Consider the following 24,717-nt stretch of genomic DNA (forward strand, 5'->3'; position numbering starts at 1 on the left):
TGCATGTGGCCACGCCACAGCGTACTCTGGGGGGTGGTGAGCCAAGCCTGTCCATGGATAGATAGCCTCAGTCCCCTGAGAAGTCTGGCATTCATTGAGTAGGCCTTCTGTAACTGACTTCATTGCCTTGGCTTTTTTTTTATTTTATCATCACCAGACTAAACTTTCACATGGAAAGTAACCCAGTAAAAGAGCACAGGTTTGAGTAGTAAAGTCAAACCATCTTCTGAATGGCATATATTTCATGTAACTGAGAAAAGTATGTACATTAGACTTTAATGAATTTTCAAAAAATATCGACTACCTATGTAAGTTCTTTAAGAAGCATGCTAACCTGTGGCCACCTAGCAGTGACAGTCTCTCTTCCAAACAGCCTGGAAACCTAATGAAGTGATGGGAATTGGCACCCTGTTACAAATGTCTTGGGTTAGGCCTGGTAAGAGGATGAAGGAGCACCTTTCTCTAAAACTAGAGAAAGTCAAAGTAGATACCATACTGCTGCCCCTTTTCAACCAAACAACCACTGTCCTGGAACTGAAATCCTATACATGTGAGGCCCAGATGATACAGTGACCAAACTTTTTAATCTCTGACTCAAAAAGAGAGTGAGCAGGAAAAAAGAAGAAAGCAACATCTATTTGTCTGCAGACACCTAAAGAAAGACCATAATGAATCATTCTGTCACTTGGCCCCACCCCACATGTGTGAACTTACTGACAAGCTGGTGTGTTGGGAGACTAGAAGCCTCAGAAAGCCTTTATTCTTTCTGGGTCTAGCTAAAAAGAATTTCATGGAGGCCTCCAAGTTAAGGACTGGTCAGGTCGGTGGGAACACTGTGTCAAGAGAGAACAAAGCTTGTGAAAACAGCCTAAGGTCACAGTGAGCGGTTACATGAAAGATGACTGTTGAACCCTGAATATGTTCTTCCTTGGTTATGGCCATGCACCTCTGTGAAGCCAGGGAGAGTCAGGTCCTGGGTTTCCCTGCCACTTCTCAAACATGGTGGTTAGGCCAGAAAAATACTGATTTATCTTAAGAGCTAAGTAAAGAGCATGGCCCAGGGAACCTGTGGCATGTAAAAGCAAAGAGAAAGTAGGCAATCTGGAGCCAAGTCGCGCCAGCACTAAAAGCAGATGCTCTCTTCCCAGGGTCTGCAGGTTGAAGGTCCCAAGCTAAGCTGTAGCATGGCAGCTGTAAATACTGCTGCCTGTCTTTCCAAGGAGAAACCATTGCCAAAGCTCTTGCAAGACATGTTGTTGAAGTGGTGACCTTCAAAAAGTATCCCCTAAGAGCTGTGTGCCTGCTCACAGGGCTGATGCACGTGGTCTGGGACATTTGGCCTAATCTTCCTTTTAACTGGGACCCCACTGCCCAATGGGAAAGCAGGAATATAATCAGCCCAAAGTAAATAGATTACCAGGCCAAAGTCTCTACACTTCTGATCCTAAATTGTGAGAGATGGATGTGCAAGATCCAGAGAAATCACAAGTACCTGGCACAGCCTGGTGTCTTAGTGAACAGGAATGCCAAGAAAATGGAAACTCTCAAGAAAACTGGTCAGGCAGGTTTCTCAAAGCAAAGTAAACAAGAGCACTTCAGCCTCAAAGGCCAAGTGGCTACTTCCAATGCACTCAACCATTCCAGTACCCAGCTCTCTGCCTGTGGCTCTAGCCATCTGCCTGGCCTGGGAGGCTCCTTATGCCCTGGGCAGCTCCTCTGAGGCCCAACCCAAGTCCCCACCCTTCTCTGTGACCCTGCCCACTACAAATTTCCTTCTTCCAAATTCATACTATGTATTTAGCAGTGACCTTTCTTTCTATTTTCTATTTATTGCTATTTAACTCTTGCAGTTTTTATATCTTTTATATTTTATCGCCAAAGGAGAGGCCCTTTGAGGACCAAGGCCATGTCTAATGCTCCCAAATAGCAGATGAGACCAGACCAAGGTGGGAGGGCACAGAACAACCTCCCAGTATTCTCCCACTGTATTTCCCTCCATATCAGTTGGGGTCTAAGACATTGCTTTCTTCCTTTGGTCAGTGTTATGGGCTGAATGTTTGTGTCCCCCTAAAATTCATATGCTGAAGGCCTCAATCCCCAGGGCGATAGTATTAGCAGGTGGGGCCTTTGGGAGGTGATTAGGTTTAGATGAGGGCAGGGGCCCTCATCATAAGATTAGTGCCCTTATGAGAAGAGACAGGAGAATTTTTCTCTCTCTTCCCCTCCCTCTCATCCACCCTCCATCTACCCCCTCTCTTCATACCCCCAGGAAAGGCCACATGAAGACACAGCAAGAAAGTGGCCATCTACAAGCCAGGAAGCGGGGGCCCTCGGACCTGACACTGAATCTGCCACCACCTAGATCTTGGACTTCCCAGCCTCCAGAACTGTGAGAAATAAATGTTTGTTGTTTAAGCCACCCAGTCTGTGGTATTTTGTTAAAGCAGCCTGAGCTATCTAGTACAGGAAGTACCAGATAAAGGGCACATGTTATTTGAAAATTGAGCAGCTCCTCTCTTGCCTGCTCAATATAAAACATGCAGAGAGCTATAACACAGCAATCACTCATCAACCCCTGACCCCAGTGTGAGAGTTAAAATTTCCAGCAATCTCTGAACCACCACCAAAAAGGCCAAACTTGGCTACTCAGGTAGACACAAGATGGGTCATCACAAGAGGTACAGTACAGTTGGCGGCACACCATGCCTCCCTGTGCACCCTGAGGAAGGGGACATGGACAGCATGGAAGCACACTGTTCTCCTTAGTCTGTCTCAAAGTCTTAGGCCTCAGAGGGCAATTCTGAAGTTGGAGGAGCATTCAGCTGAGGGTATTCTGAACACAGGTCCAGGACTGGCATTTGGCAGTTCCAGAATCACTGATTCTGGAAACTCTGCCCCACCCTCTGGTAGCCCTGAACACTACATAAATTGTTGTGGCTTTTTCAGATGCATATCATCATCACCCCAAATCCTATCAGATAATGAAGCCTGCCAATACTACCTCGTTGGCATCTTAATCCACTATGGAAACTCATTAATGAGTAACACCAAGTCAGGCTCCCCCAAGCATCACCCTGGGCTAAGCACAGGGAAGTTGCACAAGTCATGTCTGCTTGTTGACAAGAAGCAGCATTCTCCAGATGCCTTTGATGATCAAGCCAATATTTCTCACATTGTTTCTTGAATCGAGACTACAAATGCCCCAACATGATTTCCTTCCTAGAGTGGGAAGAAGACTGGGGTGGCAGATGGCCAGCCAGGGCGCTGGGATTCCCAAAATGCCTGATGTTGTCCTGTGGCTGCAAAGAATGCAGGCAGGATAGCCAGAACGGACTTTCAAAAGCTATTTCTACAAATGTACTATTAAGCCTCTCGGTAACATTTGGAGCTCAAGGTCTTTCATTCATTCATTCTATAGATAAATAAAATATGAGTATAGAACTTGGAAGTCTAACCTACCCTGTGTCTTTTTACTACCTTCACGTCTGAATGGACTGAGTTAAACACCTAGCCACCCGATGCTGAGCAAGAGGCTCAAGACAGGCATATTTCTGTGGACTTTTCCAGTGTGGAAGGTAAATTTACCAGCACAGCAAAGGCCTACACCGGGCAGAAAGTGGGGCTCTGCTCATTCTGCCTATACCACTTAAGAGAGGATCCTAGTATGGTGAAGGGTGGGGATGGCCTTTCCATTAAGTCACTAGTGACTTTAAAACCAAGTTTCATTTTGCAAATACTACTTTTCCTTCTTCCTCCTGCTCCCTGCTCCCCAAATCCTGTCTCCTCTGGTTCATACAGCTGCCACTCCCTAGGCCTTCACTTGCTATAGCCTCTGTGCAGCTGTAAGAGCGTGTTATTTGCTTCAAAACAGCTTTGGAACCCCATGCACACCAGAGGAAGATAGAAACTCAGGGGAAGGGAAGGCAGGAGAAACATGTCATAAGGGTTTGAAACAACAGCAAAAAGAATGAGGTGAAACCCCACCTGAAACAGGTTCCTTCACTTTAACCACCTGTGGCTCAGTGTCTTCTGTGTAGACAGCAAGCTGCCAGAGGGCAGGAACCACAGCTTCTGGCCCCTTGAATCTACCCTTGCAAGCAGGCCCATATTCCTAGCCCTGTGCTTTACTACTTTCCATGCAGTAGGAGCTAAAGACAGTTAATGTTCAGTAGTTCAAGTGAAACAAATAAATGTCTCTTGTGACACACAAGTGGTCATTCCTGAGTGTCCTGACTGCTTGTTAAAAACATACATTTCCCCAACCTGACAGAAGAGGGGCCTGTGAATCTGTACTTTCACTAGCATGACAACTGACTCCTATCAGCAAGTTTGGGAAATGCTGGGAGAACCACCCTCTGTATTCTGAACTACCAGGAGCAAATTCTAATTTGGGAATTTATTAGCTGTCTAACTGGAGTCTCAGTTTTCTCATCTGCAAAGCAAGAATAATAATGTCTACTTTGTAATATCATTAAAAGGATTGTAAAAGCAATTTCAAGAGAATAACAAAGGTCCTGATGTGTAGTGGGTTTTCCCTGAAGGTTCGTTCCCCTTTATCCAAAAGACACTGGGGAACTACTGAAAGCTTCTGAGCAGGTCACGTCCAGATTGTTGCTTTACCTTTAAGCCCCTCTGTGACACCCAGGCAAATGGCTGGCCAGCCTCGTCCATAACACCTCCAGTGACAAAAGATCAAATTTACTATCTCTGGAAGTAGGCCATTCCATTTGCAGACAGCTTTAATCATTAGCAATTTCTTCCTCTTGTTGAGCTGAGATCTGCCTTGGGTGACAGAACAAGTCTAATCCCTTTTCCACACGATAGACTGATGCAATTAACTTAGATAAGGAAAATGAGGAGGAGGAGGTATGGGGAGTTCATTTTGAACACCCTCCACTGGGAGGGCAGCCTCACACCCATGTCCAGCAAGTGGTTGCTATGCATGTCTGCAGTTCAGTAAAAAATTAGGGGCGTCATTTACACAATGGAAGGATTTGAAGTTGTGGAAATAAATGACATTGCCATTTAGGGGGCAGAGCTAATGAAAGGGATTGAGGAATGGTCAGCAAGGTAGGAAGAGCCTTTAAAGAAAAAAAGCAGGTAAGTCATGGAAACAAGTGTGGTGAAGAAGTCAGACTAAAGGCAGAAGTCAGACTCAGTCACTGAATTTGACGATTGAGGTCACCACTGCTCCTTGGAAGACTTGAGTATCTGCTCCTCCGGAGCTGCTTAGAACCACACCACCAAGCTGAAAAGCAAACGCACACTTCTCTTCCTACTGAAAGAGAGGTGATATGGATGGAGAGAGAGCAGCAGCAAGTATAGACGACTCCATTTCCCAACCTGCATGTTAAGACAGGTTTCTCCAAATAAGGCTCTCATGCTCCTTCTTATCTTTTGGGAAAACACTGCCTACTAAATCCATCCTGGAGATTAATCACAGTGAAGAACCCTATTTTCCTGTTTAATCCTGCACTTGCCCAACTTCCTGAACCACTGATTTTTCACACAATACTACATCAACCTCTCAAGGAACTAGTGTTTCCTAGCACAGAATTGGGCAAATGTGGGGAGCAGAAGAGAGATAAGACAGTAGTTTAAGGGACTACTGGTATGAAGGGAATTTTTTTCTTTTCTTTTTAAGAATGGATGAAAGTTGAATATGTTTACATGTGGAAGAAAGGGAGCCAAGTATAGAATGAAAGGCCCAAAACAGGCACGAAAGGAAATAGAACAAGCCTGACTCCAGTAGAGGGGTTAGCTTAGCAAAGGACCTCAGGTCATTGCTTCAGCCAGGAAACATTATTTTTTAATTAAGTCTAGTGATCACAAATGTTCACTATTCTAAGCCATATTTGCTTTGCTCAGAGGATACAGATGTTATCAAGATAAGGATAAGGGTCAATTATGTAAACTGAATAAACTGCTTCACTAGAATCAGAGTGTGTCTCCACCCTCCTCCACAGAGGGAGGGGCAAGAGAAGGGGGTTCCAGGTCTTCCAGCTTGGTAGCTAACACCCCATTGCCCCAGCCTAGGCAGGGCAAGCTCTAACACAGGATAGGCGGAGAGGGGAAATCTAAATATAAAGCTCTCCGAAGAAACTGTCTTGCCTAAAGAGTGTGTAGCTTCCCACACACTCTGTAGTGCCACATCTGTGGGGGCTGAAAGCATGGAACAGAACAATCCTGACCAAGTCACATAAGTATTATCCTTTAGCAGGGGGCCTCAGCACATTACTGATTCTCCCCATCAGTGCCCTAGTGTTAGGAGACCAAAAAGATCTCGGTGACTACTCTAGCCCTCCTCCTGCTCTCCTCCCTTCACAGCAGGAGGTGAGTACAGCACCTGTGAAGAAAGCTGCTCTCAAAACACAAGGAGTGGAGTTGAGGGCTTATTTTAGAAAAGAACCATGAAGCGGTTAGTGGGCTTCAGGCTCAAAGCTGGGCTCCCTCAGCCCCACTCCCGGCAGTAGGGCCAGGGACAAATGACCAACTGAAGAAAAAAAAAAATCAAGCACCCTGAGAAGAACTGCAATTAGCCTTTCTGTCAGTTGGCTATCTTCATCTCAAACCCCAAGGACAGAGCAGTTGTCACGTTGCTGAGCAACTAGTATATGCAACCTCCCCTTCTACCCTCCCAGCCAGTATCAGAGGCCACTTGAAAAAGTTCAACCCAAGAGTTTGATACAACCCCACACGTAAGCATTAAATACCCAGGGAGGGAGGCAGCCAGCTCAGGGGAGTAATCCTACCACCTCTTTCTCTAAGGGTTTTAACCTTGGAGAGATACAACATACTTGCACCAACTATTGGAGTTTTGCCAAGAAGCCCAGGCCAGAAAAAGGAAACTATAATTCTACCAAGAGGCCACAGTGTTCATTTAGCAGTCCAACTCTCCAGGAGGTTTGTACTTTGACCTGACAAAGTATGACAATGTGCCTAGAGGGTCAGAAGCTCAACCTTGAACAATATCTTGGAATAATTTTCAGCAGCAGTACTCACAAAGCTGCATATCCACCCGCCCTTCCTGGGGAACGCATACCATCCTGTCACATGTCCCATTCCCATGTCCCATTACTCAGATATAATGGACCAGTGCAGCAGGGAGCAAGCAAACACAATTTGTTTCTTTTTTAAAAAAGAATGCAACAACCTGTCAGTTCCTTGGTTTCTTAAAAGAGACCCTGTACCAGAACCCAGTGGTAGTTGATATGCTTGGATACAAAGCCTGAGGCGTACTATGCATATGTGAAAGGGGGGGGGGGGTGCCAAGTTTTCTGCTCAAATCACAGATTGCAAGTACTTTGAACATTAGAGTGCTATTTGAATGCTGACTAGCAACAATCACCCAATAACCTTTTCTGACTGGAGCAAACTAAAATGTTCCCATACTGAGTCATTCATGAGCAAAAAGGAAGAAGCCAAGCCATCTCCTGACTGGCAGGAGATACTACTGACCAGAAAGTACACAACCTGAGCATAAAGTGCAAAGTATTATTGTAGTGCTGGGAGTACACACTCCCTACCCCACTAGGTAAACAAGGGCTGGGTTGGCGCCGGCTCCCCTTGTGCAGCACAAGGCCTGCGGCTCGGAAGTGGGACTCACCTGACATACAAGGACCTCTTCTCACTTGTTCGGAGGGACCCAGACCCAGAGCTCATGCTGCTGTTCATCATTTGTTCTCGCAAGTCATGTATCTTCGACTCAAAGCGACTGTACTCTGTCAGGAAGACAAGGGAAAGGGCAAGGAAAGAATGAAGCCAAGGAGTGGCACTGAGCCTACATGTCAGTGGCCCCAGAGTCAGAGGACACTTGGCCTCAAAGCAGCCAGAGCCAGTCCAGTCAGTCTTTGCCTAGATAGGCAGAGTCTCTCTTCCAAGCACAGAAAAGCAGACTTCTCTCCACTCCCCACACTAATAGAAGGAAAGAACACACCTGAAAAGGGATTAACATTCCTACATATCAAATGAAAAGGCTTTTATCTGCCTTGAAATCTCAGAAATCCTTAAAAAAATAACTGGAAAGAGGTTCCAGTGGAGCCTTCATAAATCTTTAGAACAGGCACTAAGGCCCAAGGAGAGCAGATGGGAAAGGAGAATTTCCCAAAAAGAGGATTTCAGAGAACAGATGGCCCTGAGAGCAGGGTGGAGGGGCTGGATAGGACCCAAGGCCATTAGATGACTGTTAGGCAAAGAAGCCGATTTGTTTCTAGATGCCTTTTTTGAGGGGGGATATTTGAACCCTGTACCAAGGTTAAAACAAACGTCACAATCAGATAAGGAGATCACAAAGCTCTCCTGGGTTATTTCCCTTTTAACAAACAGGGTCTTTGGCTTCAGCATCAATTAAACATTAAAACATAAATTCTCTCAAACCTAGAGGTCTGGTAATATCTTCCTCCCCCCAAATCGTCTAGTCAGTGGGACCATAAATGCAGGCCCAGCTTGGAGGCCCACTGACCCCATCACAACCACCTGGACCACCTTATCACTCTGTGAAGGTGACTATAGGTTTATGCCAAATTTAAGAAAACCTGATTAGGAAAACTAACTCTAGTCATTATAACTTTATTATAAAAGGCTTTTTATAAGGCTGCTTTGCTGTGGCATTGTCCTAGTACATTTAAAATATGATAGTCATTTCACACACACACACAAACACACGCACATGCACACACACCACACACACACACAATTTCACAACACTTTTCAGGTCTATAATTGCCACATGAAATGAATATACTAAAGCACAGGCTGTGGAAATGGTAGAAAACAGGCATGCTTCATTATGACCAGCTGATTTTAAAGGAAGTCAAATTTTATTCTAGGGATTGAAGGTGGGGGAACTGCTTTAAAAAACAAACACATTTCCAGGGAAAATGAATTCCACAAAAGCATTTTCATGCACCATGGAGGGCTGGCAAGAAGTATCCCCATGTAGTCTGTATGACTGTACAGGCAGAAAACAAAACACCTGTTCCAACACCTGACACTCCCCTTCCCTCAGCAAAGCAACCTGACCTTCAGCTGGGTATAAAGGGAAATGCTAAAAAGCCTAAAGGGGAGGGAATGGGGTTCTAACTGATGGAAATAACCTCTTCTCAACAAAGTTTCTTTTTGTTTAGCTGGTACCAATGAAGCCAACTGGTTAGATTCATGTGCTCTTTCATTCATCATGCACTGATGTTATGGTGATTTATCCTCATTACCTACTCCTGCCCCTGAATTCCTACAGGAAGTAGTTAAGTCACTGACTCACCCATTAAACGTTGGGCAGAAAAAGAGAAACAGCAGCTGGACAATGTCCCTGTTCTGACAGTTACCTGGCAACACATCAATATCAATGAGGTGTCCCAATCTAAAGGTAGAGGGTGGTGACCGATCTGTCATAGAATCACTCTACTGCCCAAGAGCGCAGCAGCAGGGCTGTCTACCTCTAGAGCTGGCCTGCGCACCAGCCCACCCCAGGGCTTGGCCCTCCACGCTGACCCTCTCTAGTCGGCTCCTTTCTGGCCTTCCTTCTCACACACAAACTAAGAGAGCAGGGTGAGGCAAAGAGATTTCTGACCAGGCAGCCCTTTCTTGGGGAAGAGAAGTAAAAGGCAGAAATAGGCATTGAACCCAGAAAAAATACACCCAATCTAACCTTAAGCCGTTTTCCCCCTCTCAACTTGTTTATATATTCCCTTCTTTGGAATTGACTTGCCTGATGAACTCCAACTTAGCAGCAGGTCACAGCAGTTGCTTAGTAACTACGTTACTTAAAAAATCCTTTAAAAAAACAACCACCAAACCACCATTTCCTCAAAGCTCCTAATCCAAGGTTGATAATGCTGGGCCAGAGGGCCCACTTAAAATAGGCTACAGAAAGAGAACAAGGCTATTGCTTTAAGGAATTCACTTTCTGTTTTCTACATGCTACTAAGCTTTCAAGTCTATTAAATTGTGTTTTATTCATTTTTTCCCATTCAGATGATCCCCTTAGAGTTCCAGATGCTCATCAGGTTTCTGGCTTTTATTTGTACAGTTATCTAACGTCCACTAGGGCACAGAATAGCCTCTGAATAAATGATTGTTGGGTAAATCAGGAGCATATTAGAAAACAGTGCCCAAGTTGATGCTTTTGTTCTCAAACTAATAAACCTAATGGTTTATTTAACTGATGGCTGCCAGCTTCACTGAGGGTTTGGAAAGGTAGTTAAGAAGTATTCCCATTTACTTTCTTACCAAGGTTAATTGTTGGGAGCAATTGGGATATGTTTTTTAAACACCCTTCTGAGATGTTAATAACCCACAGGGGGCATCTGATTAACAGACTTTGTTTATATCAAAGAAAAAACGAATTCTAACATAAAAACTGTTTAGAATAGTCTTAAGATACATAGCACCTCATCTTAATATTTAGAGGCATTATTTTCCATGAACAGAAGCTTCACTTATAAATCATCTGAATTTGGCCCTGGCCAGGTGGCTCAACTAGTTGGAGTGGGGTACAGTACACCAAAAAGGTTGTGGGTTTGATCCCCAGTCAGGGCACGTATGAGAGGCAACTGATCCATGTTTCTCTCTCAAGTAGATGTTTCTCTCTCTCCCTTCCTCTCTCTCTAAAAATCAATTTTAAAAAAATAAGCCTTGGCCTGTTTGGCTCAGTGGTTAGAGCATCGGCCTGTGGACTGAAAGTTCCTGGGTTCGATTCCAACCAAGGGCAGGTACCTCCGTTGCAGGCTCGATCCCCGTCCCCAGTCGATGTTTCTCTCTCTCTCCCTTCCACTGTCTCTGAAAAGCAATGGGAAAAAACAACAACAACAAAAACATACCCTTGGGTGAGGATAAAAAAAAAATCATCTGAATTCTAAGACCTCACAATTTTCCAAAGTCTCTCCTCCCCTTCCACTCATAACTAACAATGATATGAAAGTTACTGCCTATGAAGCCCCCCAGACCAGCCTCTAACCCAAAGGGCCCACTTCAAATATGCTACTTTAAAGAAATAACACTTACTACTAAAATCTCAAGTCTACTTAAACTGTGTTTTATTCATTTTTCCCATTCAGATGAACTCAACCATTTGTGACCCACAAAGATGCCCATCGTGAGTCATCGCATCCCTCCTTCTCTTTGCTAATCAAAGAGAGTAATGAGAGGCACAGTCAGTTGTCATTCCCCCAAACACAGAGTTTCTCACTGACTACCTGGGCTGCCTCTGAAAGATCTTGGACTCCACCCCAGACACTGACTCACAACCTACTGAACAGGCTCAGGAATCTGCATTTTTAGCAAGCATCAAGGTGATTCTTTTAAAAAATTGTATTAAATATGGTGATTCTGATACCCAATAAAGTTTGAAACTACTGGTCTTGGCTTACAAAATGGAGTTTTGTTTTGTTCAGGAAAAAGATAAGGTAAGTATCATGTGCAGTGTGTCTCATATGGAGGGTAGGGCAAGAGGGTTACCCTACCCTCTTTAAAAAAAAAAAAAAAAAAAATCTGACAATTTGATAGCAAATCCCACAGGAAAGGAAAGTACTAAAGGGGCCTCTGTCCAATGTGCCTGCAAAGAAAGTTGATGAGTTTATAGTTTTTTTTGTTTTTTTGTTGTTTTAAATATATCTTTATTGATTTCAGAGAGAGGAAAGGAGAGGGAGAGGGAGAAATAGAAACATCAATGATGAGAGTCATTGATGGGCCACCTCCTGCACGCCCCCGAATGGGGATCGAGCCCGCAACCCGGGCATGTGCCCTGACCGAGAATCAAACCCTGATCGCCTGGATCCTAGGCCGACGCTCAACCACTGAGCCACACCTGGCTGGGCGAGTTTACAGTTTTTAATTATAAAAGTAGCACATGATTTTTACAAATCTTTAACTTTTTTCTTTAGAAACTCCTGTATCATTTCCCCATCCCACTACCTAGAAATAATGAGTTAGTATATTTAGTGTGCATCCTTCCAAACTTATTTCCATGTACAGTTGACCCTTCAATGACACAGGTTTGAATTGCTCAGGTCCACTTATACACAGATTATTTTCAATAAATACTGTAAGTGTATTCTATCTTCCTTATGATTTCTTAATAACCTTTTCTCTAGTTTACTTTACTGTAAGAATACAGTATATAATAGATATAACATACAAAATATGTGTTCACTGACTGTTTATGTTATCAGTAATGCTATTAGTTAAGTTTATGTTATCAGTAAGGCTATTAGTTAAGTTTGGTGAGAGTCAAAAGTTATACGTGGATTTTTGACTACGCAGGGTCTAGCATCCTAACCCCCGCATTGTTCAAGGGTCAACCATATATATTGTTTCTATGCATACACTCACAACTAACAGATTCACATGTATCTACTTTTTTTATATTCTCTGGTATGTCATGGAAACCCATCCATATCAGTACATAGAGATCTACCTCATTCTTTTTAATAGCTGCGTAGTATTCCATATTATGGATAGACCATAATTTATTCAGTCATATCCGAACTGATGTACATTTAAATTGTTTACAGATTTTTAATATTACCATCAATGCTGCACTATATATTTCTATGAGTATTGCTATAGCATGGATTTCTAGAAGTGAAATGCAGGGTCAAATTATATTAAAAATATTTGATTGGCACTACCACATTGAACCCCAACATTCTGTAACCTTTATGACTATAAGTGAGGATAAACTGCTGTTCTAAAGCTTCCCGTAGCTTTTCTGTTTCTGAGGAAGTAGAGGCAGAATTTACCTTTGAGGACAGATTGATCTTTTGTTTGGGGAAAAACACATTAATGAGCCTTCTGGTTATGCCTAAGTCAAGATTGTATTCTGGGCCCTAGCTGGTTTGGCTCAGTGTTTAGAGCATTGGCCCATGGACTGAAGGGTCCCAGGTTCAATTCTGGCCAAGGGCATGTACCTCAGTTGCAGGCTCAATCCTCATCCACAGTTGAGTCACATGCGGGAGGCAACCAATTGATATGTGTCTCTCACATTGATGTTTCTCTCTCTCTCCTTCCTTTCCACTCTCTCTGAAAAGCAATGGAAAAAATATCCTCGGGTGAGGATTAAAAATAATAATAAAAAGATTGTATTCTGGAATAGACAAAGAGGAAGAGCAGTCTCAAATGTTCACTCTGCATAATCACAGAAAAGGTGGTCCTTCTGTGTGTAGGTGGAGCTGCTGGTTCAAAGGGCTCTTCCTAACACCTAAGTGATACTCCATCTTCCTCCAGAAATATCTACCCCGATCAAGTATCTATAATAACTTAACAGCAGCTAAAGTATTTTACTTTAATATTTCCTTCTCCTAGTTAATTACTTAATAACTAAACTTTTTTATTATTATTATTGATTTCAGAGAAAGGAAGGGAAAGGGAGAGACAGAAACATCAATGATGAGTCATTGAAACCCGGGCATGTGCCCTGACTGGGAATCGAACCAGGACCTCCTAGTTCATGGGTCGACGCTCAACCACTGAGCCACACTTTTAAAGATGGCTACAACCATCCTCCTGTCACTCCCAGCTTATGTATCTCATCTCTCATTGCACAGATCCTCTTGTGAGCTAGCCTAGCTAGAACACTCGAACACAGCTTGTTCATTCCTAGCTATTATTTCCTTCTCCTAGAATTTTCTCCCCTTCCTGACACAAAACATCCTTTATGTCCTTCACCACCTTTCTTTTTCATCCTAGAAGTTTTAATCATTCATTTGTTTATTCAAACATTTACTGTGTGCCAGGCACTGTGAGAGCTGCTGGATACATAATGGTAATCAAAACAGTTCCTAGAAATTACAATCACGAAACAAACAACTTTAATTACAATTTTAATTACAATTGTGACAACTGTTATGAAGAAAATGCTAAGAGAGAGACTAACAGGGTGATCTAACCTACTGTGGGATAGGCAGATGAGGCAAGAAGGAGGTGTTAACAAAGGTTTCCCTGAGGAAGTGACATTTAAGCTGAGCCTTTAAGGATGAAGAGTTAGCTAGGGGAAGAGGGGTGGATAAAGCATTCCAGACAGAAGGAACAGCACACATGAGGGTACAAAATGTCTGGATCACAGGGAAGTGGGGGGATACTGACAGGAGATCAGACTAGGGAGACAGACAGGTATCAGATCATGCAAGGGCTTGTGGACTATAGTAAGGATTTTTTCTTTTATCCTAAAAGTAATGGAAAGAAGTCATTGAAAGATTGTAAGGAAATGAATGACATGTTCAGGGTGTGCGTGCGTGCGCGTACATTAATCACTATGGCTATTGTTGCCCAAATAAGTGTGGTGCCTTACATGTAAACTTAATTTTCTTGAAAGCAGAGAACCATGCTTTCTCTTTCTGCCTGGGCCCTACAGCCCCCAGTATAAGTAGCCCCTGCTTTTACAGCATCCAAACCAGCTAGCCCCCTAGCCTCTACTCAAGTATGTCCAATTTTGAGAAGTTCTCCATTGTTTAATTATTAGACAACACTATTCAAGAGAAAATTCTTGGGCTAAGGGCCATCTCTTTTGCCAGCTGATCCGAATTTTCATATCTAAAACATAAAACATGATCAATTCTTTTTCATAATAATATGATGGAATCGTTTAAAGAAGGTCAAAGAGCTAGGAAAGCCTGGAGCATGTTCCAAGACTACTGAATAAGACTGACTAGAAGGTAAAGTGTGAACAGGGGAAGGGGAGGTGGTGGAAGGTTGGGGGCCAGATTATAAGAGTTTGAGATACAGCTTTTCTTACTAAGCTATGGGAACCACTGAGTGTTTAAATAGGAAAGTGATACAGTTAGAACCAGGTTTGGGAGAAGATTATTCTGAGAATGTAATATAAAATGGAGTACAGAAATGAAGATAACAGAGACCAGGAACCTATTCTACTATAGATAATAACTTCAAATGCCTGACATAGTATGGGAGCAACTGAGAATAGAAAGAAGAAACAAGAATAAAAAAATATATTGGACCTAGGAATAAACCAAATTTTACACCTGACTGGATGTAGGGTGAAAAAGGCCCAAAAGCAACTTCTAAGGTTTTTCCTGGAAGACCAGGAAAAGGCAGGATAATATCAGCCATGATAGAGAATGGCCATCATGTATTCAAAATAAGTTAATTCTTCTGCAGGCTAAATATTGCTACTTCCTTAATCATTCTTCATCTAACATGGTTTCCAGATCCTCCATTACCCCTCCCTTTTAAAATCTAATGTCCAGCATTTGTGGTGATGTCATTTCCTTTACAAAACTATTAGCTCGTGGATGTGGTTTTTGTTTCCTTCTCAAAGTTAGCATGGCAACCTGCACCCCTGTTGAGTCAATTAACTTTTATTGAATGTGTTAACTTGCTATAAAGATCCTACAGGACAAACCTGGACACTGCAGTTCTCAAGTTCTGCTTCATCAGGAACTAAAGTAAGAAAAAATAATACAAAACTTTCTCCTTCCACCCACCCCCAAAATGCTAAAAACTGACCAACAAAAAACCACAAACCACTTCTGCAAAACACTGACATGTCAGAGGTTTCAAGATCTATTTAATAGCCTAATAAAGTATCAACAGGGCCTAAAACTACAATGTTCACTAATAAAAACTGGACACTTATCCAAGCCTCCAAATCCATCTCCCCTCTTAAACTTTGCTCTCAAAGCCATCTACCTTCTTAATGACAGAAAAACTGTCTCCTCAGAATTGAAAGTGACATTCGTCGTGAATTTGGCAAAGCTGAAAGGGACTCAGGTTCTCAATCCATAGAAAGTTTATTTGGTCCTATTTAATTATGGGTAGGAAAATGTAGAGACAGGAAACAAATGGTAGCAATAAAGGGTACTTATTCTGTGTGCAGTATAGATTACCAATGATTTGAATAAAGATATAAAAGGGAAATGCTACAAAATAAAGTGAAAGCCATGCCTATCAAATTTGGAAATAACAATGAAGCTGGGGAGACAACTGGATGACAGACTTCAGACACAGACTGTGACAGGGAGAAACAATGGGAAGACACAAATAAAAAACAAATAAAAAAAGAGAAATGTAATTTCCTGACCTTGAGTCCCCACACAGATACTGAGTAGGAAAGAAAGGCCTGAATAATTGCACATGTCTTGGTTGGCTTAACTCAAAAGAAGTCAATAGCTGCCCAAAGGCTCATTTGTTCTCTTGGAAGTGCAGGTGTTCCAGTCTCAAACCCATACAGCCCTCATTTGCCATTGCTGAACTGCCCTGAGCTCAAAGGAATCACCCATTGTGAAAATGTATAGAACTCTAGTGGAAATGAAGGGACCTCATGAGAGAGTCACAGATTTTGATGAATGAGTTGTGTTTTAGGTTTCTATAGATCCCTTTGGACTGCAAACCCTCAGGATGTGTCTGAATTACAAGCATCTGTCTCAACAGTATAGCTCAGGTTTTCAAAAGAAATGGATGAAGATTAAAGAAAAATGAGTCCATCAAGAAGATACCTGACAGTGTAGAGATATGTATATGAATCGCCAAAAAGCACAACATTTCTAAAAATCACAAACTTGTCTCTATAAAAACAATATGAAGCTTATCACTTGGGTTCTTTTCTAATTAGGGGGCCCACTATTTAAAGACTCTGACACCTTTAAAACTGGACACTTTCTCAGGTCCCTTCTAATTTTGACATAATTATGATTCTATGACCAAATCAATGAGATACATAAGGTATCAAACCTAGGACTACTTTAATTTTTTAATATGATCTAGAAGGGGGAAATCCTCAATCTGCAAATAACCCTAAGCTCCTTGGGTCAAAAATACCAAATCAATGGGTATAAATTACAAAAATACATTTCTAAAGGCTATTTGAGAGAGCAGAAAAGTGACAAACAGGCCTCAATATAGACAAATACTGCTTGAAGAAAAACCATTTCAGCTCCACTTTTAGAACAATGCTCTTGGAACTCTGACTAACCCAGAACAGAAACCTCGGTGTCATTGTTCTGGCCCCTGCACTGTCACAATGTGCTTCCTCAGCCATACACACATAGCCTGGGTTACGGATAGCACCCTGATACTAGGAATGAAACAGAAAACAAGACATGCCAGATTAGCATGCCATAAAAGATTCCAGTTTATTCCTATTGACTGGATGTTTCTGTTCCCCAAACAGCTTAGTGAGGATGTAGGAAGAACTACTGGACAAAAGTACTATAGTATATAAAGGTTTCATTACACTCAGCCACCTGGTCTGAAATGAGTGGAATGAAAAATGCTTTGATCTGATATCAAACTAAGAAAAAGTTATCCACAGGACTTGCTATTGGTCCTTCTCACCTATTCTGGATCACCCAGTAGATCAGGGTAAAAGCCTCAAATATGGCCTTTTCTCTACTTCAAAGGAATTTCATATAGCATACTCACATGCAAGATTAACAAAGCCTTTAGCACTTTTAACCCATAAGCCAAAGTATATGTAAGAACCACCCCAAGACAAAACACCTCATCCAGAAAACATGAGTATGAAGATAGAATTAAACCTTTCCCTGCTCTCAATGTAGTGGGTACTCTTGTTCCTAACAATCATTTCCATTTAACAGAGATGCTGCAATATAGTGACTGAAACAACATCTTATTATTAAGCTTGTTTACTTAAGTTAACATAACTAATTTCTGTGTTTTATCACATCAATTGAAAGTCTAGATTTAAATGTTCTTCACAGTAGTCACTCCAACAGGACCACAAATTCTTTAACAGTCTTTATTGGGGCATCAACTGAATCCGTTTTGAGTAAAGTTTCTGTGGAAGGAACCCAGAAAATGGGACCTAGAGAAAGAAAAGACTCTTCTTGTTATTTGTCCAAACACCTGTGGTCATTTTTCAGTAACTGATAAAATCCCAGAGTAAAATATTACAGAACAGAATAAAAAACACAAAAATCAAATTTTGTGTGTGTTTGTGCGTGTGTGTGAGATAAAGGTGGCACTTCAAAACAGTAGTAAAATGAATTACTTAATAAATGGTACTGAGGTGATTAAACATTTGGAGCAAAAATAAAGTAGTATCCTACCTTATATCATAAATAAACCTCAGGCAGGTAAAGCTTTTAAATGCAAAACAAAAACATTAAATAACTAGAATAAAACGAAGGTAGGTATTTATTTGCTCCGAAAAAAGCAAACTAGCCTCGCCAGCATGGCTCAGCCGTTGAGCATCGACCCACGATCCAGGAGATCTCAGCTCAATTCCCTGTCAGGGCACATGTTGGGGTTGCAGGTCGATCCCCAGTGGGGGGCACGCAGGAGGCAGCTGATCAATGACTCTCTCTTCATTGATGTTTCTATTTCTCTCTCTCTCCCTCTCCCTTCTTCTCTCTGAAATCAATAAAGATATATTTTTAAAAAATGGAATTACCTAGCCCTGGCCAGTTTGGCTCAGTGGTTAGAGCATCAGCCCTGGGTTTGATTCCCAGTCAAGGGCACATAACTGGGTTGCAGGCTCGATCCCTGGCCCCTGTTGGGGCCATTGCAGGAGGCAACCAACTGATGTGTCTCTCTCACACTGACGTTCCTCCCTCCCCCTCCCTCCCTCTCCCCCCCCCTTCCACTCTCTCTGAAAAGCAATGGGGGGAAAAATCCTCTGATAAGGATTAAAAAACAAAAGGAAATGCCCCGCCGGGCATGGCTCAGTGGTTGAGCATCAACCTATGATCCAGGAGATTGCCATTCGATTCCCGGTCAGGGCACATGCCCAGGTTGCCAGTTCGATCCCCAGTGGGGGGCGTGCAGGAGGCAGCCAATCAATGACTCTCTCATCATTGATGTTTCTGTCTCTGTCTCTCCCTTTCCCTTCCTCTCTCTGAAATCAATAAAGACATATTTAAAAAAAGATGGAAATACCTAAATGTCCACCAATAAGGGAATAGTTACATGAATTATGGCACACACGATGCAATATTGTTTAACTATTAAAAAACATTTTAATCTTAGCATATGTTAAGTTAAAAAAGGATATAAAACTGTTTAAATACAATGATCCCAATCTTAAAAGAGATACATACATACATATTAATATGATATGCTATAAAACTTTGGTGGAAAATACACATGCACAGTGGTTATTTTTGGAGGTGATTACAGGAGATTTGAATTTTTTTTACTTTGTATTTTTCTGTATTTTCCAATTTTCTACAAATCTAAGTGCAATACTTTTCTATCCAGGGAAAAATAAATACAATTTGAGGGGAGTAGGGAGGCAAAACGAACAAGACAGGCCCAAGGACAAAGCCAGGACACACATGCACTAGAAACTCCCCTCCACACTGCTCCTGGCTCATTCAGCATTTTCCTCTGGGACTAAGCATTCAACCAGTCACAGACAAATCCACTTAAATGCATTATCACTACTGTCACCTGGTCATCTGATCTAAGAGTGGACCAAAGAAGTCTTGCAGTGCCTTAGTAGAATCTAAATATACCACATCTACCATATTTCCCTGATCTACCAGTCCAGTGACCCTGTCCATCAAGGCAATCTGGTCAGTCTGACATGGCTTGTTTGACCTTGGTGAACCAATACTGGTTCCGGTGCTCACCACTTCTTTTTCTCAGTGTTTACAAACAACTCTTTTCAAAAAAATATATATCTTTATTGATTTCAGAGAGAGGATAGGAGAGGGAGAGAGAGATATAGAAACATCAATGATGAGTCATTGATTGGCTGCCCCCTGCACGCCCCTGACTGGGGATCGAGCCCGCAACCCGGGCATGTGCCCTGACCGGGAATCAAACTGCGATCACCTGGATCCTAGGTTGACGCTCAACCGCTGAGTCACGCCTCGCAGGCTACAAACAACTCTTAATAATATAGTCTGGATTTGCAAAATTCTCTTTATCCTTTTTGAAAATCTGAAAGACATGTATCCAGATCCCTAATGTACATACTTATATAAATTATGTTAATCTTCTACTATGTGTCTATTAAAATTTTTTATCATTTAATTTCATCAAGTAGAAAAATCCCCAAATCTCTAGGGCCTTTGCTCTTTTAAAATACCGAAATTCAGTGAAAAGTAAACAAAGGTCCGTTTCAAGAGAATAAAAGCCTTATTACAGGAAAAGAGAAGGCAAGACAAGACCCTTATTAAAGCAAAACTGTTATTCGCTCAAGATTGTGTGATTCAGTAACAGTCTAGGTACAAATAGGAACTTATAAACTGAATTCACAACTCACTTCCACTTGTCTAACACAGAATTGTGGAAAAGAAGTCTAAAGCTTTAAACAAAGCAACAGTGTAAATATGAGAGTAAAGTTTTCAACAAGCAACATATTAAAAAGAAATCCCAAAAAGCTATAACTACATAAGAAAGAATTCATTCTCATTGTCATAGATTATTCTAATCATTCTACCCCATTAGGAGAACCAACGTTTTGCAGACACCAAAGCTCCTAGGATTTTGCCTCAAACCATCTAACGAGGACAAGAAGGCACCTGTCTAGCTAGGTTCAGAAATCTTTGTCAACTCTAGCTACCATGTCCTTGGGCTATATGGAAGATACACAAAAGGCCAGCCCGCCCACATACATGAAGTTCAGCCCCAGGAGGTAAAACTGGACAAAAGGTTAACAACTTTTTTCTCTTCTAAGTTTACAAAACAGGGTGGGCCCAAAGCAGTGCAGCCACTTTGGGAAAAAGTCTGGCAGCTCCTCGAAAATGTTACCTTATGACCCAGCAATTCCACGCCTAAGTATATATACCCAAAAGAATTGAAAACATGTGACCACACAAAAACTTGCCCGTGAATGTTCATAGTAGCAGTATTCACAATAGTCAAAAGGTGAAAACAACCCAAAAGTCCATCAACAGATGGATAAACAAAATGTGGTATATCCATGGCATGGAGTATTATTCATTCTTAAAGATGAATGAAGTACTGACACATGCTACAAATGGATGAACCTTAAAAACATTATGCTAAAAGAAAGAAGCCAGATACAAAAAACCAAATATTGTAGGATTCCAATTATATGAACCAGCCAGGAAAGGTAACTTTATAGAAACAGAAGATTAGTGGTTGCCTGGGGCTAGGGGAGGGGAGGGATTGGGTGGAAATGGGGAGTGACTGCTAACGGGACAGGGCTTCATTTATTTATTTTTTTAATTCTTATCTGAGGATATTTTTTCCATCACTTTTCAGAGTGGAAGGGGAGAGAGCAAGAGCGAGAGGGAGAGCAAGAGAGACAGAGACAGAGAGAGAGACAGACAGACATCGATTGGTTGCCTCCTGCACGTGCCCTGACCAGGGTGGGGGCATCGAGCCTGCCACTGAGGTACATGCCCATGGCCAGAATCAAAACAGGGATCCTTCAGTCCTCAGGCCAATGCTCTAGCCACTAAGCGAAACCAGCTAGGGCAGGACAGGGCTTCTTTTTAGAGTGAGAAAATTTTTCTAGAATTGATTGTGGTGACAGATGCACCACTCCAAACAATCTAAAAACCACTGAATTGTACACTTTAAATGGGTGAGTTGTAAGGTATGTGAATAAGCTCTTTTTTAAAAACAAAAAAAGTGAGCCTTATCATTTTTATCAGGTGAGCATTTCTAGCTAAAGTTATCTACACCCAATCTTTAAACCCCTCCAGCACAGTGCTAACAGTAAAACTTAGTCCATTATCCTCTTCGTTCCCTCTAATCACCTGAGTAATAACATAGTTGGCTTGCTCTGGTCTCAAGTCAATTTGGAAACTGAGAATCAAATCAGAGGACCAAGCAAAGCAAAACTGAATGACAAACAATAAGCACATAAAAAGATGCTTAACATCTTAGCCATCAGGGAAATGCAAGTGAAACCACAATGAGATATCACTTCTCACCCACCAGGACGGCTACAAGAAAAAATACTGGCATTGACAAGGGTTGGGGAGGACGTGAACAAACTGGAACCCTCACACTGCTGGTGGGAATGTGAAATGGTGCAGCCGCTATGGAAAGCTGCCTAGCCATTCCTCAAGAGTTTAAATATAGAGTTGCCATATGATCCAGTAGGTATATATACCCAGAAATTTGCATACAGATGTTCATAAGGAGCATTATTCATAATAGCTAAAAAGTGGCAAAAATGCAAATGCCCATCAACTGATGATGGATAGACAAAATGTGATATATCCCTATAATAGAATATTATTCAGCTATAAAAATAAATGAAGTATTAATCCATGCTACAACATGGATGAAGCTTGAAAACACTATGTTAAGTGAAAGTAGTCAATCACAAACATTATACAGGGTGGGGCAAAAGTAGTTTTACAGTTGTTTGTATAGAAAATAATACAATAATTAATAAATAATAATACAAGAATAAACTATGTTTTGCGTACTCAGAACTATAAGCCCACCCCTGTATATTATACAAAATGTCCAGAATAGGCAAATCCATAGAGAGAGGAAATAGATTAGTGGTTGCTTAGTGCCAAGGGGGATGGGAGGGTGACACTTAAATGGTGCAGTTTTTTCTAGGGTGGTGAAAATGTTCTAAAATTGATTGTGGTGACAGTTGCACAATTCTGTGAACATTCTAAATACCACTGAAGTGCACCCTTAATGAGTGGCTTGTAGGATCATAACAAATGAATGACAAATACAACTCCATTTCACTTGAAGAAATTAGATATGCCTACTGACTGCATTAATATTCTTAAGCCTCCATACATTTGCCATTAAGTCAAGCAAACCAACTCTCATTTTTTGGCTCCTTCTGGGTTTCACCCCACAATATTATTCTGTAGTAGTCTTCCTAAGTCCACTTTCCTTTTGAAGGAGAGGGGGTCTCCCTCAGGCTTCCAGTAGCCCCTCTACCTCCAGGTCACTTCTCCTCCTTTGGTGCAGGAGTTTGTGGCCATCAAGACTAAAACGCTGACATTTGGGAGTTGGTTTTAGCCCATTTCGGCTAACAGCTTCTGGCACCTGAAGAGTCTCAAAGCAGTATCTTTTGCTATGTACAGATGTATTTGAGTAGAGAGAGGGGAAGGCTCATAGCTCTCTGCTATGGTGGGTGGTAGTTGTGACCTAGTGGCAAAAGCCCTGGACCCGAAGTTCTCAGTAAATACAACTTGAAATTTTGATTCTGCCCCATACTGACTGTGTGACCTTGAGAAAGTCTCTCAACCTCTCTGAGCTTCATTTTCCTCATCTGAAAATGGGGATAAAACCACCTATCCCACAGGGGTATCCCGAAATGCTTACAAAGCCGTCTGGAACATAGAGATACTCAATAATTCAATTCAACAAAGCACGTGCCATGTTCTGGACTAGGTGCTCAGGTCATGGATAAATACACCACCAGCTGCCTTCAAATTGTTCAGTATAGAAACGCTGTTAACAGGCATTCGTTTTCTTCCTTCCCTACATTAGCCTTCTTTTAGGATGGCAACAGTCTGTTCAAGACTTTATTCTTTGCCTTTATAAACTTTCATCTCTGTGCTCCCAACAGAGATCTCACTGATAGGGTAGCGGCTATGTTTACATCTTTCATTCTAAAACACGGGGAGATGGACATGTTATGGGGGAAATACCCCTTTTACATTTTCAAGATATTATGAACGCTGATCCTTAACTCTTCCAGGCCTTACCTGAAGATGTTTCCATGGTGAGAGTGTGCTTATTCAGCACTTTAAAATAAGTACATGTGGAAAACTCTCATTCTCTTACTCCCTGTACCCCCAGCCTTTCTGGATTTACATTCCGGCTGAAAAGACTGGTCACAAAAGATCAGTTCCCAGTTTAGCTACCTTAGTGACCAATTTCTGGCTCACCTCCTGATTTGGGGTTCAGGTTCTACTCTATAAACAAAAGGGCTTTCCAGAAAAACACTAGCTCAGTTTATAAACAGAGGCTAACACAAAGTAACTAGAGGGGAAAACGTAGGGCATAGTTTCTAAATCAAAGTCTTTTAACATGAAGCCCACCCTTCCCTTGGAGGAGCAATTCAACAAGTCACAGAAAAATATTTTTCATTTTAGAATAGATTGGAAAAGAGCCTTTGCCAAGAGCCAGTTGTTTAAATTTTCAATTTGAATTTTAAGCAGGATTATACATGCCCAAGAACATCATGCTATTTTTAGCTAATAGGTAGGATTGCTGTGTCCACAACAGTTTGGAGCAATCAGGAGTGAAAGTATTAAACAGCATCTCTCACTGTGGTACCTTTGTCACTTAGTACTTCTACTTCTATTTTAATATTTTCCAAAGCTCCATCATAAAAATACTTGTAAAGCAACCATGCTAAGCACAGTACAAAGTTCAAATAGATAGCCACAGTTTCTATCTTCATTATGGGTTTAACCCACATTAAGCAAACCAAATATATGAAAAAATCTCAAGGTTAAAGCATTCCCACCAAGCTTCCATCTAGCCCCTAAAAATTCACCCTTCCAAAAATTGCACCCTCTCTATGTATTAAATGGATAGGGCTAGTGAAAATGTTCTAAAATTAACTGTGACCACGGATGCACAATTCTGTGAATGCACTAAAAGCCACTGAGTTGTATGCCTAAATGGGTGAATTTTATGGCATATGTATTATATCTCAATTAAGCCATTTAAAAAGAGAAGAATTGTTCTTACTCTGTTCTAATTGTCAAAGCTATTTTTCAAAGCTCTCATGTTAAAGGGCATCTAGCTAAAGGCTGCACTGATTTGGCAATGCCACCTCTGTGGCCCTGATGGAGATCACTCTAATCTTCCCTTGCACATACATCTTTCTTTCCC

The 24,717-nt window shown here is 41.7% G+C and overlaps 1 protein-coding gene across 6 annotated transcripts in view; it reads right to left on the bottom strand.

Moving 5' to 3' along the window:
* Window positions 1-24,717, bottom strand: part of DLG3 (discs large MAGUK scaffold protein 3) — a 50,968-nt gene that overhangs the window by 14,809 nt on the left and 11,442 nt on the right. For all 6 annotated transcript variants that reach the window (XM_087829474.1, XM_016207428.2, XM_087829472.1 and 3 more), the window contains one exon: window positions 7,607-7,721. In XM_087829474.1, coding sequence (XP_087685600.1) covers window positions 7,607-7,721 — 115 coding nt within the window. The remainder of the gene's footprint in view (window positions 1-7,606; window positions 7,722-24,717) is intronic.

This window comes from Miniopterus natalensis, chromosome X (genome assembly GCF_054644295.1).
Source record: "Miniopterus natalensis isolate mMinNat1 chromosome X, mMinNat1.hap1, whole genome shotgun sequence".
NCBI lineage: Eukaryota > Metazoa > Chordata > Mammalia > Chiroptera > Miniopteridae > Miniopterus > Miniopterus natalensis.